At 34.6% G+C, this 17303-nt stretch overlaps 1 protein-coding gene across 3 annotated transcripts in view; it reads right to left on the bottom strand.

Moving 5' to 3' along the window:
- NfI (Nuclear factor I) overlaps positions 1-17303 on the bottom strand; it is a 784932-nt gene that overhangs the window by 667782 nt on the left and 99847 nt on the right. Inside the window, exon 2 of one of the 3 annotated variants that reach the window (XM_081762574.1) lies at positions 5508-5616. The exons of 1 other annotated variant lie outside the window; for it this stretch is intronic. In XM_081762574.1, the coding sequence (XP_081618700.1) occupies positions 5508-5516 (9 nt within the window). In that variant the 5' untranslated portion in view covers positions 5517-5616. Of the gene's footprint in view, positions 1-2343; positions 2585-5507; positions 5617-17303 lie in introns of those variants that run through there. One more of the 3 variants, XM_081762571.1, reaches the window with a different exon arrangement.

Here is a 17303-nt window from a genome sequence, read left to right on the forward strand (position 1 = left end):
TCCAATACGGTGGTCTTAAAGATAATTCGATTTCAAGAAAATTCGGCATTGAGGGCTTTCCCAGGTCATTGATTTTGAATTTTTGATAAATTAATGACAAGTTAAATTTGTTACATTTGATTGACTTTTTAAATTTACGTCAAACAAAAGAAAACTAACAAAATCAAATTTGTGTATCGTCGTAGAAAAATGTTGATGAAATAAAATGGAGCAAGTGCGAGCAGCCACTTTTTAGTTTTATATAAATGAAGAACAATTTAAAAGGTCGGGAAAACTGTTTGATAGTGGGATCTCGTAGATGACTTCTGTATATGTTGATGTTTGCGATTTAAAATTAAAAGGATAAACAATAATATTATAAATGTTTCAATAATTTTATAACTATCAATTTTATTTGAATTAATTTACATAATTGAAATTTACTTACTTTCAGCCATTGACTTTATTAAAACAAAAAAAGTTACTTTATTAAACACACACACAGGCGCGCACACATACACACAGAAATTGAGCGCTTTTGAAAACTGCATTTACTTGCGTTCTAAGCAAGATCGGCGTGACTTTTTCGGCGCTTAGATTGAAATAGATTTCGACAGCTCTATGTACATCTGACTTTCAAAAACAGGTGGTTCTATCGTAAACATAGCAACCTGATTATTTAGGGTCCAAACAGGAACTTTGATATAGAGGGTTCTGGTCACGTTTCTGGTAGTCGCGGCCACTGTGCATCTGTTTCGCTTCGTTCTCTGACAATAAGTGATCCACTTTCATGCACTTACAATATGACCAGAATTAAAGTTTTATTATATTTTATTTTTCATTTTCTTCAATATCAATCGGGACGATGAAAAAAAAAACTTTCCATCGAGCAGCATAATTAATTTTCCACTATTTAGTTCCTCGCCGACTTCGATCTTATTCGTTATCGCCAAGCCTAAATAGTAAAATTATTCGTTTTTTCCTATTTTATGATTATTATTACTGATACAAGTGACCTGGTCCTGTAATCTACCTCTCCTGGAGGCGAGACACTGTGGTGGGAAACGGCTTACACTGTGAAGGTTGCTCTTGCACGATGGTTTATGCACCCATAAACTGCACTGGATCCAAGCCTCAATAATGGTTCGAAGTCCATGTTAATAGTAGATCCTGGGATGCATAAGGAAGTCAAACACAGAAGCTAGAATCTATTGCTATTGTCGTTGTTTCTCTGAATACGGTATCTCTTATCCCCATATATTTCGTGTTATTTTCAGACCAATTTCTTCGTATGTCGACAGGAAGATATTTGTACTTTTTGGCACATGTCCTATAGCATTTCCTATCAAGTCTGCGTACCCAAATAGACTATTTCAATGATAACATCTGTATTAATGAGTTTAATTACTTTACTAAGATGCATTTTATTCGTTATCTTTATCGTATTCGTATCGTTTATTTATCCAGATTTAAAGTTTTATAATTTAGATTTCAGAGTGGCATGACATCTTATGCATTCAATTTCCAGGCGACAATGTAACTTCAGCATTTTAATGAAAAAGGAACTCCCTTGAAGTTCTTACCATACATTAAGGTTGAATAAATTGGGTAAAATAGTAGGGAAAAGTATTGTCCATTATACTGCTAGATACGCATAAGTAGCTATACTAGTGTTGAGAGAGAAATATTTACTTATATATATTGCAAGATTATTATAAGTTGTTAAATTTTTATACATACTAAAGATTTCCTCTTGTTGTAGACAGACACTGTTTTCCAGGTCAAAGGTCTCAGAGAGTATGATATCCTGCTTACATCAAATTCACCCTTGATCTAACATGACGTCAGACGCTCCTTAATCAAAAATACTGATTCATTAAAATGACTGTAGTGGTGTGAGCAAAGCATGTTTTATAAAACGTGATAAATTTTCTCGTTCTTAGTGTACATAACATTTCCCAATTTCCCCTTCAATGTCCTCCTATTGGACTCAAAATTTCGGTCAACTGAATGCTACTAAGAGGAAGACCGACAAATGAAAATATTCTACAGCGATAAGTTTTAAAATTACCTCTTTGTAATTAATTATAACGGTTGTTAGATATATTTGTATATGTAAATATTGTCGAATGGCAGTACGTTTCATTTCTCTCAAATGCGCGTTATAGTAAAATTTGCTCAAATATAAAGATGAAAGTCAGTTTGCTTTCATTTGTTCAGTAACGAGGGTATAATTTAACATGCTCCCTATTGACAAAGTCACTGGTAATTATCCCAGTTTTAACTCCTGTTAACACTAGTATTATTACTACTAACGGTATTATGTAAAATAAGTATTAAAAATTCAGTAAGAACGTAACATACCTTTGTCAAGAAAGTTTCAGTGTGCGATATTACCAAATATATTCTTCGCTCGAACTGGAAATGCATCTACGAACTTGTGTTCTCGAGACACTAAAGAGGTTCTTAAAAATATTTGCCACAGAAAATATGTCTCCCATTATCACTATATTGCCCGATTGAAGAAGTCCAATCCGTATATACTTTCTTGCTTAAACCTATAGTGATAAGCATAACGATTCTAATTTACTGTTACTCCAGAGGGAATGCTACTAATTGAACTTTGGATACTTGTGGCGTTCCAATACTGAAAGCCATGATTGTAATTTGCCAGTAGTACAAAGGCCATACTTCTGTTGATTCTTTTTTTAAAGATTATGCTTCATTGGTAATATAGGCTATATTCTCATAATCTTTATTTTATACAATACATGCCTGTCACATGAAGAATAAGAAAGTTTCAAAGTTCTTTTCATAATTATATTTTTCTTTTTAAAAATTAGTGAAAATATACTAAAAATAAGACTGAAGATACAATTGTAAGATAAATAATAATTTTACTCAGAATAAATTTGAATGGTATTTTACGTAAGAATTTGTACTATAACATTACATATTTTCTTAGGAACATAATGAGCTAGAAAAAAGCATTCAAGAAATAAATAGTTAGTGTTGTATTTAAAGCATCATGTTCTTAGTGTTGTTCCGTACATAATACGTACAGGTCATCGGTTTGGTTTGTGACAGTGATATCCTTTTCCAACACCTATGTGAAAAGTGCGTATATCTACAACTTAACGAGGGATTTGAGCTGGAATGAAACCTGAATTCCCCCACACCAAACGCCAGAACACTAATCAGCTGACCACGAGAAAACTTATATGCAATTTGGGAACTATTTTTATTGCGATCCTTTAACATACACATACATATATAAAATTGCTTTCCAAAATATAATTTTCCTTGTAGTTTTTTTTTTCTTTTTTTAAAAAAATTCAATAGAAAAATCAATTAAGACTTCTAAAATGTGCCTTAAGTTAAAAAGTAATTCAGTAACTAAAACCAAATAGAGTTTTTAAACATATTTTGCGCTATTTGGTAAATTTGGAGTAAAACTAGACACTGTCAAGCTAATTAAATAGTTTATTATATATTTATAAAATGTAACATGATCATGGTATATTTAGCAATCACCAATTCAAATGCCTAATTATTGTTGTAGTAACGTGCCCTAACGTTACAGTCGCCACTTCTATAATTAAGTTTTAAGCAGTGATTCTTGACTGCCGACGCTACGACATTTTTCAATTTAGCAATAATGATACGCTTAGAGTTAAGTTGCATATTAAAAGGAGGAGCTATGCAGTCTCTTATAAAATGAAGTTAAGATTTAAAAAGAAAAAAAGAAAAACTGCTCGCCTTTGGTGTGCGATACAATTTCTGCTTCTACTATTGTTAATATTCCTTTGTTGCTCCCCTTCCTTTCTTTCTAGCTTCTTCAGAAGTTTCTCAGATCTTTTCTTCCTTTCTACTTGGAGCAATTTTGAATACAACATTAGCAAGGACTTCCGTCATAAGCAGAAGTCAACAGCGAGAAAAACAGTTTGCAATCTTAACTTTCTAACCACGTTTAACCACTTACAGTAATTCTGCTACGTCGTTATTTTCTTTTCTTTCTTTTTCAAAATCCATTTCAAGGTTGAACGAAGCAAATGCGTCAGCGACAGTCTAACGTTGTTGCATGCACTATCACATGATTCCTACGTTTAACGTAATAAATTGTCTCCAATGATGTAATTCCTGTTTTCAATATAATATATTTTTATTTTGTTATTTTATCTTTCTCTCTGTAACATGTTGCCTACAACAAAACGAAACTGGTCTCTCGGAGGACAACTCACCTTTAAAAGATTCAAGTTCTCTTTACTTTTCAATGCAATTCCCTGAGAATAAACAAGACGAACATTAAATGGCCTACCCCGTACGACTTGATGACAGCTGGGATAAATGTATGACTATTATTATTATTACGACTAATAAACAGAAAATGATGGTTAATTTTGTTTTCACGTTAATAGAATAGGGAAAGGACTACTGGGACTACTGTTGCACTTACAATAAGAGAATTTATATTGCGGAATTATTAATGATTTAATGTGTTTCAGAACATACAGTATAATTTTAAAGCATTTCTACTTGAATGTGAATCATTGTATTTATTTTAAATTATTATATTAGACTAGAACGTAAATCGAACTCTGGAAGTAGTAACAACAGAACTTCTAATAAGAGAAACTCAGGAGAAGGAACATAAGTAATAAATTACAAGGAAATAAAAAGAAGCATTCGAAGGCTTTCCTTATGTGAATGTTACACATTTTCACACTATTACTAGTGATCAATTTACTTCTGTATGAATTGAGGCATGTTTTACAAAACTAATTTAAAAAGAAAATCAAACACAATAGCATCTTATTAATGACGGATTTCTTATTACATCAACATAAAAAGTTCATAGATAGAACAGTTGGAAGATACATTCCATGCCTTTATAGTTAAAATTTGAGCGGATAAAACGATCACTATGAACTGTATTTTCATACGCATGTATTTACGTATTACTGATGTTTTAAATGAAACATCATACAAAGTTATTACAGTTTTTTTTTTTTTTTTGTATTCATATACTTTTATTATTAGATTTAAACATTACAGGCAATAATAGTTAGTATAGACGTAATAGTTGTCCAATTTCAAATGAAAGGATATCGAAGAAAGTAACACAAAATGTACTCCCCTTATACGTAATGATAAGTACCATAAGATAGTTGAGTATATCTCGAATATAATTTACAGTCTTTCTATCAAGCATTTATATACTGCGATACGACAGTTTTTCAAAAAAATTATTCAGCCACTTTCACGATCACCAATATAGCATTAGCACGACTGAAATTAAGTCTGCGTCTCACATGGAACATCATTATGGATATATGCGAAACAAAATCAAATTTAAAGAAATTAAACTTTTAAAAAAGTTTATTATTGACAAATTGTCTTACAGGTAGAAAAATTATTACTTCTACTTTTCTATTTTGAAATATTGCATAATAAAATGCCCAAAACCAAAGGCGAAAACATGCCGCTAAAATAGTATAACTTTGGAGTGACTGTGAGGGTGAACTCACCAGCCCCATCGGTGAGCTTGTCCAAGGAATGCAGGATAAGGGGTGGGAGGCTGAGCCTGCTTTTTAGAACCACATCTTCTGCCCTCTCGCACTGCCACCCTGGACTAACCTACAACGACAAAAATACTAAAAAAGCAACCTTCGAACTACAATCCCAAAGACCCCAATAGTTGATTTATATTTCTCAATTTATGTTTAAAAATACACACCCTAACAAATACCCGAGACTTTCCTTATGGACAAACGGCTTCGGCTATTATTTTAAAGGTGCTCTTTCAAGTCTTCACGTCTTACCGAACAAAACTCATATTGGGCACAGCCGTCGGAAAGGCTTCCCAAGCTCTCCAATCGACTCGTCAATTATTAGATTTACATAAGTGAGACTTGTAAGATAGTGTTGTTCGTCCGTTGCTCTGCACGATAACTCTTGAACAAAACAGAATTTTTGAATTCTGTTTATTGCAATAGATAGCTGGAGCAATCATCTCCAGCGAGCTTGTGAATGGAGTCAATCTCCTGAAGATTACGAACAGGCGGGGGTAGGGGAGATTTTTTATGTCTGTTAGTCTATATGACAACTCTTGAACAAAATCTTTTTTTTTTTTTTTTTTTTTTGCAATATATAGCTAGAGCGATTATCTCTGTAAAGTTCGTTAATGGAGTTAAACCCATACAGATTAAGAATGTGAGGGTCTCCTATTTATCTCTTTTGTGTTCCTTCATATTGCCTTTAGCAGAACTGTTTTGTTTCTTCTTTTTTTACTTGTTTGTTTCTGTCTAATATTTTATTAATATGAAGTGAAAAGAGGTTATAGAAACATATAAGCTTGTTGTTTCTTTCCTATTTTGAAACAATGTTAAAGAATTCAATATATAGTTTTCTCGTGTACTTTTTAGAAGAGAAAAATGTCTATCGTAAATAACCACAATACATTAATGATTAACTTGGATTAACTGATTTAACAGAAAATTGAATGATTTATAACTAGATTAATATTCGGTCAGCCAGCCAATCATTCATTATCGACCATTCCATTAAAATGAAATCTTTAGAGTTTTACGTCCCTCGTTTATGTCGGCTAGGCTAAAGGAGACAGGACTGATGAAAAATGAATGAAAATGGTGGAATGAAGGAAGTGGGAAGAAACGAAAGAACCCCGAAAAAATCCACGCACACGGTGTTTGTCATCCTTCATTCCACTACTCAGTCATCTAATCACTTCTCATCCATCTATTCATTCAAAAATCCACTATTCTATCAATGAAACATCCACCTCTTGACCATTCGATTAATCATCCATCATTCATTCATTTAAATTCAATCATTCAGCACCTGATCATCCATCCACTTATCATGCAACGGCCCACCTTCCTATCATCTCATTATTTATCACCCGGTCATCTTATTATGTATTATCCGGTTTTCCAATCATCCACGATTCGATCAACCAATAATATTTTATCGAATTTTATATCATTCAATCACCCACTTATTAAATCAATTAACCCAAGCAATTCCTCAATGCACTGAGATTCTTTACGAAAGACACTTTTTTCTCTCTTTTCTACAAAGAACACAAGAAAACAAAAATATTCAATTCCTTAACATTATTTCAAAATAGTAAAAAAAAAAAAAAAAAAAACCTAAAACCTTATAACTTCTTTTCACTTCGAATTTAAAAAATAGTAGGCCAAAAAACTAAAGTCCGGTAAAGGTAGTAAGAAGGATCATGCAAAACGTATGTAAGTGCACCCCATATTCTTAACTGCTTGGGATTGTCTCCATTAATAAACTTTACCAAGATAATCGCTCTAGTTATGCATTGCAAAAAAACGAAGCTCAAAAATCCGCTTGCGTCCAAGAGTGACTGTGTGGAGTAACGGAAGTGGCCTCTGTATTTTTAAATTGTATGGGATTGAAGAACTCGGCAGAGATATCCATTGCAAACACGAGAGTTAAGAAATTCCGTGTTGCTCAAGAACTATCGAGGAGAATAACAGACGTAAAGAAGTGGCATCCATATTCCTAATCTGAACTGGATTGACTCCATTAAGGAACTTGGCAAACAGTAGCCGAGTAAGGATGAATAGGCGCCCCGAAAAAATCAAAAGAGCCTCCTCTCCTCCAACGTTCATGAAGGCACGTAAAATGTATACAACAATAGAAAACTTTTTTTTTTTTAACTTTGAATGTTCCATCTAGTTACTCACTACTTGCTCATACTATACAAAAATTGCACATTATGATTATTCCCAGCTTAATTTTGTCTTCACATTGTTACCAAGCGAAAAAGTAAAATTTAACTCAATCTAAGTTGAAAATTATTGAATACTGTCAATCGTTTTTGTTTATCATTCCAGTATCTATATGGAGTCCCTTTAAGACACTAGTCTAAAAATAAAGAGTATCCCAATAAGAGCGACAGATTTCATATGCAAAAACACTATAATTTAATAAATTGACAAATATTAGGAAATTATCACAACTGGAAAAATTCCTGATTTAAGAGTGAAATACATGACATAAAGCATATGTCCCTTCAATTTGCAATCTCGAATTTCATAACACTTCTGCACATTTGCTCATCGATTTCGTTCATCACTCGTTGAGTTCCCTCCTGGAATTCTTGTACAATTCGGCGTTTATTTGAGTATATCTTTGACTTACATGAGCATGTAAGTTTATTGTGAAACAACGAAGATTTTGCTCCAAAATAAATGTGTATTGGAGGACGTTGAGGTTTCTCCTGCATGATTCGTGACACTTAGACGTTATGTTGATTCCCTGGGCTGGTAGGCGTAGTTTCACAATAAACTTAAATGCTCATGTTGCAGGTTTTTTTGCTGCGGACTGTACATAACAACAGCCTTGGCAATCCCACGAAAAGAGATGCTGTGCAAATTAAATCCTGCATTCTAAACTCGGAACATTTACCCTATGAAATTACTGTATATAAAAAGATCAGATATTTTTACTTATATAAGCTTTATACATATTAAAGATACTAAATTCGTCGCTCTTGTTGGAAGACTACAAAACAATATTAAGCAAAAAAGAAAAAAAGGGAAAAAAAGAAAAAAGTCTGAAAGAGTATGAAATTTGAAAAGTGGATTTTTATATCCTATCTTCGAAATTTAAATGAACCCCACTTATCGTGACTCCCTGCATTGCATACCCGTTAGTTATGCCACTGGCTATCGACAAAGATAATTGCTCTAGCCATCTATTACAAAGGCCGAATTCAAAAATTCGCTTTAATTCAAGAGTTTTCATGCGGACTAACGGACGTAAAAAGTGACACTCATATTAATTATCTGAATAGGATTGCTTGCAGATAATCGCTCTCGCCAAAGTGCTCTAGCTATCTATTGCAAACAAACATAACTGAAAAATTCAGTTTCGTTCAAGGTTTATCGTACGAAGTAATGCACTAACACCACAATCTTTAGAAGTCCCATTTGCTATTCCAAATAATTGAGGACTTGATTAGAGGGCTTGGGCGCCAGTTTCGACGCTTATATCCACTAAGACTTTTTTTCAGTAAGGTATGAAGAACCGAAATATCACAAATTAAGATAATAACCTAATCCATTTATCCATAAAAGAAGTACGGTATAGGGTCCTCTGCTTATGACATTATGAAACAAAATTAATGCTTCAAATATGCAAATTGTACAATATGTGTACTACAATCTACTATATCAGATTCTTTTAAAGTTCAAATTCAAAATATGTTTGAATCCAAAATGCAGTGGCGTATTTAGGGGGGCTTCCGAGCTTAAGCCCCCCCGAAATCTTACTTATTATATAGTAAAGTATATGAAATATCTTGCAGAATTTTCACATTTTCAGGCAAAGCCCCCCCCCCTTCCGAAAGTTAGAAAGTCCCTCCGAAACAAAATCGTAAATACGCCACTGCCGAAACGTATCGATATATTACAAATTCTTTCACTCTAATATCCCTATTTACAATTTCAAATTATCGACAAGCAGCTCAGAAGAAACAACGTAAGCAACGTAAACAACGTAACCAGCAATGCTAATATTGGTCACGTTAGATTTTCCAAAGTGCAATTTTGAATAAGGAAATTATTGCCTAAAATGGAAACTCACCTCTATTTTCGGTTGAGAGGCTACAAACTAATGGAGTGTAACTAACAACTTGTTATCGTCCGAAGTACTTCTTCATTTTCAAAATTCTTGATTAGAATGTATGTTGCAGAATAAGGATATTAAAATATCCTTCCATACGTAATACAAGCATTACACAATACAACTCTGCCTAGTCATAAAATAAATAAGGGGCCACGTCAAGGTATATTCAGTTGTGTTTTTCTTTTTTATGCAGGATTAGGTCTAGGAAACTATGGTAATTTAACTGTAAATTCATATAAAGTTCCGCTATCTGAATATTTGGATTTCTAATACTTTAACTCACAAGTTGTTACAATACATTTTTTTCTGTAATAGAATTGATGGTTATTCATTAATATATAGTAAAATATGTAATATAGATCACCCTGTGATTTGGTTTATATCAGTTTGAGCTCATTATAGTACATCCAAACATATATATTGTGTATTAATGTCCCCTCAAATTGTCATCTGGGTAAGTTAAATAATTTACTACGGTTACTTACAAATAACACTACGTATATCAAATGGAATCGTATAATGTATATTATTACAGCCAGTAAGTAATGTTGAATTCATGGTGCTGATGATGAAATATACAAGGCTATGTGGAACATATATGGAGTTGATTGGGGCAATGAGTGTAGAAATAATGAGTACGCAATTTTGACCCCCCTCCCAAAAAAACGAATGTTATTCTGTAGGAATTGATGCTTGTAAACAGGCTAAAAACAATTGTCAGGCCATTCAAAAACCATTGGCGAGTGAAAAATCAACAAATATGCTGGATCATTTCACTTCACTGTAAATGCAGAAAAACCGGCTTTTTTGAGATGGAGATTTTTTTAACCATAAAAAGCCGTTGTTTTTGTCGTTTTATGGCTGTTCTGCTGAAATAGCACCTTCCTTCCTTGTAGTGGATTCTACAATTAAGAAAGCGCGTTCACAAAATCCACTACTTTTGAGTCCTATCTTAAGTCCGGTGGTAGCTGCTTTGATAAATTTCCAAACTGGATTGTAGTTGTTACCTGCAAGTATACGTTATGCAACCCACATATCCCCAACGTCGCATTGCTTGCCTAACAATCATATCCAGTAACTGGAAATGGTACATCTGATGTACGTGCTTTACTGGTTGCCTAAATTCAATCTAACACGCAAGTAAATCATACCATAAACCAAGGAACAGATACAAAAACATTTCTGTTTTAGTATAAAATCTTCCTTACATCTTGTTCTCCGTTTGAGAAACATTTTATCTGCAGCTTCAAAGAATTCAGTTTACTAAAAGTCATAAACAAGTATTCTCGGTATGATGTTAGTTCAACATCATTATTTACTGAATTCCTTCTTTCTTTACTGTTATATAGTGTCAAGATTTTTAAAATAAGACACTTCTGGATAGCGTTTTAAACGTTCTCTCCCTCGAATTTTAGCAGCCTCAATAAATGCTAAATATATAGTTACAAAGAAGTTCTAGTTTATTCATAAAGATCTAACGATCATGCTATTCCAGGGTTTCCACTTATTTGGTGAGCACAAATTTCGATTTTCTCAGTTTTACAAGGTCACGATGGACAAATTTTCAGGTCTATGTATAATGTAAAAAAGCAACTATATTTTTTTCCGAACAGGAGGTTCTTCATATACTATGCATATTATATTATATTATATATACATACATATATATATATATATATATATATATATATATATATATATATATATATATATATATATATATATATATAATACATATATATATATATATATATATGTGTGTGTGTGTAGATAGGTAGGTAGGTAGAGAAGTTTTGCAAAACAAACTGATTTTATTAAAATATCTCCTACCAAACAGTCGGATAAGGCAAGAAGGGAAATGGTTTCTGACGTGAGAAGTAAAAATCCGTAGTAAAAATTCCATTTTCCTGATTTTATTTTATTTATTTTTGGTTTATAACGAAATTCCCTGATTCTTCCAAAACTTTTTATGAGTAAGTTAAATTCCTTCATTTTCAAGATTTTCCAGATTAGTGGGAACCCTGCATTAGTAAACAGTGCCAACGCTTGGATAAATTTTCAGTTGCGCTTTTACTGCGCTTTAATATGAATTTGAGAATGCTGAACTCAATGAAAACAGTTTTCAAACATATCTGTGGACGGATATATTTAAAATAATATCATTTGATTCAGCATTCTCAAATTAGTATAGAAAGAGGAATAACAAGCTTATCCAAGATTGGGCACATTTTACTAGTGGCGTGATATTTAGTTCTTTGTAACAATATTTTTTTTCCACAAAACCGACTACATTTACAGAAAAGTTATTGCTAATACAATTAGCCTATAATCTAAAAGTGTTTCCGGTTCGATTCTCGGTGGGAAACACGCGGTCGAAAAAGTGTAAAAGCTTTTTAAGGTTAGCCATCTTGCATTTCTACTTCATTGACAATTTAAATTTACCACTTCAAGTATCTATGACCTGAATTTTATAAGAACACGTCTTTTTTTCCGGTTAGGCTATCAGCATCAAGTGCATCAAACGTAAACTTAGAGATTACAAAATATTAATATTTTACACAGAATTTCTATGGAAAATGATTCAGTACGAGCTAGCAAATTTATTTTTCCTGAAAGAATCTACGATGAGTGGTTTATTCTTGACGGCCAGTTTTGTATGGACGATTTTCTCAGAAACGATCCAAGCGAGTTTGTTTATTAATGAAATATTTATGAAATATGATCTGACAATATGATATATCATATTTGTTCTGAAACAATCCACGAGTGGTAGGTTACTCCTTGGGGTAACTAACTTCGAACGATTTTCCCGAAAATGACTCAGGCGATTTTGTTAATAAATCATAAATAAATATTCCATTAATAATTTGGCAATATGGTATAACTCACTGCTCCTGAAAAAAAATATACGAGGGATATTTTATCCTTGTTTTTTTTTTTCGGACGACTTTCTTAGGAAGGACTCAAGTAATTTTGTTCGTATTTCACAAATACACTGCTCCACAAAACTTAAGCAACCCGAGAGAACGTGGTATAAGTGACGTGTGGGGCCCATTCAACACTGGTTAGTGGCATGCACATACACAGAGACACACAGGCAAGTCGAGCACCCACTCTATCGCATAAGCAGCATCGTTGCAAGCGCGGTGAACAACTTATGCCATGAGCCGTACACCACAGCCTAGTAGTGTCCGAGGCTCCAAGCATTGAGTTGGTGGTTCTTGTGTGGGGTACACACCTTGCAATGGCTGGTAGACGACATTTGAGTGACTTTGACCGCGGGCAAACAATTGGGCGGTGGAATTCGGCCGATCGCAAGTGGAAGTGGCGCAGGAATTCAACGTGAACAAACGTGTTGTGTCAAGGCTGTGCAATCGCTTTCAAAATGGAGGTGAAGTCAGTAGACGTCATGGAGAAGGCCGTCCGAAGAAGATGTCGGCCGTCGAGGACCGATTTCTCACAATTTCTGTCAAACGTAACCGTCAAGCTTCATGCTCTCACCTGGCCAATGAGTTGTTTCACGCTACAGGACAACGCGTGAGTCGTGAAACTGTTCGTCGGCGACTCAATAGAGCAGGACTGTATGCAAAAAGGCCTGCGCTGTGTGTGCCATCAAACTGGAGCACAAACGTGCGCGTTACACATGGTGTCAGGAACATGTTGTATGGGGGGAACACCAGTGGGCGCGTGTCATGTTCTCTAATGAGTCGAGATTCAGCCTGTCGTCAGATTCTGATCGAACTTTAGTGTGGAGAGAGCCAGGAGCACGCTATCATCCAAACTTCATTGCTAAACGGCCCTCCTATGGCGGTGGTTCCATTATGGTGTGAGGTGGAATTATGCTGGACGGGAAAACGGACCTCCATATCGTGCAACATGGCACTTTGACAGCACAACGGTACCTGGATGAAATTCTCAATACACATGTGTGCAATTTCCGCGGAGCATTTGGCCCAGACTTCCTGTTCATGGATGACAATGCCCACCCACACCGTGCACATCGTGTGTCCGAGTATCTGGAGAGCGAAGGCATTACGCGTATTTCATGGTCTGCATATTTGCCGGACTTGAATCTCATCGAGCATGTGTGGGATGCTCTTGGGAGGCGAATAGCGCAGCGCAGTTCACCAGCACACACTCTCCCTGACCTGCAAACAGCTCTCCTCGAGGAGTGGCGCCATCTGCCGCAAGACTTGATCAACACTCTGATTTGCAGCATGGAGGCCAGATGTCGTGCCTGTATAGCTGTTCGTGGTGGTTACATGCCATATTGACTGCCTGTGCCCTCGCACAACTCAGCGTCACCTGTTGAGGGATCGTAGTGCTGCACTTTTTGGTCACCCTGTACATCCTAACTGTATTGTTCGTCTTCACTTGTGTTGCATTGTGCATCTGGACCGTCTGCTTGTTCATTATACTTGGTGCAGTGATCGTGTCGTTTTATTTTCTGCCACTTTCTTCGAGTTGCTTAAGTTTTGTGGAGCAGTGTAAATATACCATTAATAACTTGACAAAATGGCGTAACTCATTTGCCCTGAAAAATGTACGAGGGGTAGTTTATTCTTAGAGGTGTTTTTCATGCATTATTTTCTCAAAAACGACACAGACGATTTTGTTCATATTTCATAAATAAATATTTCATTAATAACTGTATGGTGTTGGATAAGTTACTTCTTCCGAATAAGTTTCTCGTTTTCTTACGGAATAGGGGTAGTTAACTTTTCCGGTGAGTTTTCTTTGGGCGAAATTTTTTGAAAACATCTTATAATTTTGTTCATATTTCACAAGAATATGCGTAACAACTGCAACATATGATTTAGTTTAAGGAATTGTACCAGCAAAGTTTAGTGCGGTGGCTAGAACCTTCCATTTAGTTTTAAAGAGTTTACTTTGTCTCACGTTCTGTATCAATTTTGTCAGGATCTGATGAGAGTCTTCAGAGACAAGTCTTGAAGTCCAAGAGTGATAGAATGTGTGGCTGTTCTGGGTCCGGACTGGGTATCGTAGTGGTTACACTTCGGCACAATATGCCGAGATACCGGGATCGAGTCTCGGTCCAGTCGTTCACATTTTCAACATTTGTGTAGGATTGAATACAAACTTATAGATGATTTGGTGTGTAAAAAAAAAATAGGTTGTTCCTCCTTCTGTCAATATACAAACTAAACTAACTGCTTTGGTTCTGGCAACCATTATTTGGTTTGGAAAATTAAAACCTTTATTTACCCAAAACCGGCCTCGAAAATTAGTTAAGCCAATAAACTTCGTCTTCACTGCATGGTACACAATCATTCCTTATTAAATTTGTCAGATAAAATTATCCGATAAGAAGCATAATATTCGCAGACAATAACCACCCTTATTAAAAGGCCTAAATAGAATTGTGTTGGTGACTGATAGTTCAAATTTTTATTATTACATGCTAGTACAGTGAAATCTGTATATTGTGACCATCATCGACTTCACTGCAAAGTGGCCAACTTATATAAAATAAAAGCTCTTTAAAACAAAAACTATTATAAATCCAATATACTAATGTCAGCTATAATTATTATCTATTAAATTGTTTGCATTTTATAAATGATACATAGTAGAATTTATTTCTAAAATATAAAAATATGCTATGAAAATATGCATTGTTCTTTGTGTGTTGGGAATTTAACTGCTGGGGAGCAGACCTTTTGGTCGGTCTCGGACCTGTGGAATACTTCCTAGACGAATGTGGTAGGTGGACATCTTATAAGTGGCATTTTTATTGTTGTTAAAAAGTTGGAACAATGCCCGCATAGCTCCGCAAATGGAAATAAGTATGTATCTTAATTTGTCATACTGTTTTATACAGGGTTGGCTGTTTTAAACCAAGATGGATTAAACCACGGTTTAAACCTTAGTTTAAACCATATGGTTTAAAAAAAACTGGTTTAAACCAAAAAAAGAACCAAAAATGCTTTAAATCGTGTGAACTTCATGGTGACGTCTCCACATATCACACCATCTGCATTACGTTTATCTACCTTTCACCTTTTAATCAAGGGGTGCCGTGTTCAATTCTCGGTCGAACCACAACCCATCTTTCAAGTGTAAACCAAGTAGCGATTCGAGGTGTCCCTTTAAGCGAAAGTCTTCTCCGTGATAGCCTTGGTATTTCATAAGGATGTTAAGCCTAAACATACGAAACGAAACCAAATTGTATATTTCTGCTTCTCTGAATGCCTGTTGTTTTATAAAGAAGCCAAGGTTGCTTAAATATATTGTTAGAAATTGGAAAAAAATATCAACTGCCTACGTAGCTTCCAACATCAGCTTGGATTCGACTTTCTTTGTTTGTTTTAGTTTTATTAAATGATACCTACAGACCAAATTTGTAATTTAATACCTCAATTTTAGTGTAGTGATTATGATACGTTGACCTTAAAATTTTACATACAAATACATTTAAAGTAATAACAGAATTTTCAAAATGGCTAAGGCGGGAGTTTCCCGATTTATATATAATTCTGTATAATGTTTTTACTTGTGTAACTGTTTATCATTTTGTCCTTCTGAAATGACTCTTGACAAGTATATTAACAACTAGGTATATGTAAAGATCAGTACAACGTATTTTTATTAAGAGTTCTTCGTGAGTGAGTCGGCAATCGCATTTGTGACCGATTAGTCCCGGTTTTGTGTCGAAATAGACAATTTCTCTTGGATGTAAGCGGAGAAGCGGTTTGGATTCTGCTTTAAGCTTATGTGACCTCTTCCAGCATAACTTTGTTGTTACATAATAACACCAAGGCTAAACAAACTAATTTCTGTCCATTCCTAATATAAATACATAGGGTAAATTATTTAAACCAAAAAAACCGGGTTTAAACAAAAAAACGTTTTTTTTTTTGTTTTTTTCAATAAAAACCATGGGTTTTGCCAACCCTGGTTTTATATGTACACTAATCTGAGCAAGCTAATTAGCTCTGAAACGCTACGGCACATTGCTTTCTCTTTTCACTCCCACCTATGATCATAAATGAGATAGAGTAAAATGCCAGTTCCAAGAAATACTCAAAAACATCACACTGTAGCCCGCAGCTATCAGCATTGAAACATTAAAAAGATCTATTGCGCATCTGGAGCAGTGATCAGCAAGAAACTAAGTATAAACTTGTTGTCCTGCACTGCTTATGTATCTTTCTTTTTTAACACTTTTGCAATATGTACGGTATCCGATCGTCATTTGTTCAAAATTTCCTGTAAACTCCACGAGGAGGACGCCAAGTAAACTTTGTGATGGACAAACACCGTGTGCGTGAGTTTTCTCGAGGTTCTCCAGTTTCCTCCCACTTTCTTCATTCCTCATCATCACAATCTCCTTTAACCTATTTGGCATAACATGGGACATAAAAAATATTTCATTTAATTTTAAACGAGTAGGAAGAATTCGAAGAAGAAAACAAAAGAGCATCTAAATCCGTCTGGACTGAACCGCAAAATGGTCTTGCAGTAAATAATATGAATGGGAAGCCTTATTAATATACTTACCAACAACAGTCATAAAAGCAATAAATAATGTCAACGTTTTCTGTATTTTGGAGAAGTTATTTTCAATTGACAAGTTTTTCCTTTGTCTCCCTCCGGAATACAGACCTCCTGGAACACAC

Source organism: Thermobia domestica, chromosome 6 (genome assembly GCF_964235325.1).
Source record: "Thermobia domestica chromosome 6, izTheDome1.hap1.1, whole genome shotgun sequence".
Taxonomy (NCBI): Eukaryota; Metazoa; Arthropoda; class Insecta; order Zygentoma; family Lepismatidae; genus Thermobia; species Thermobia domestica.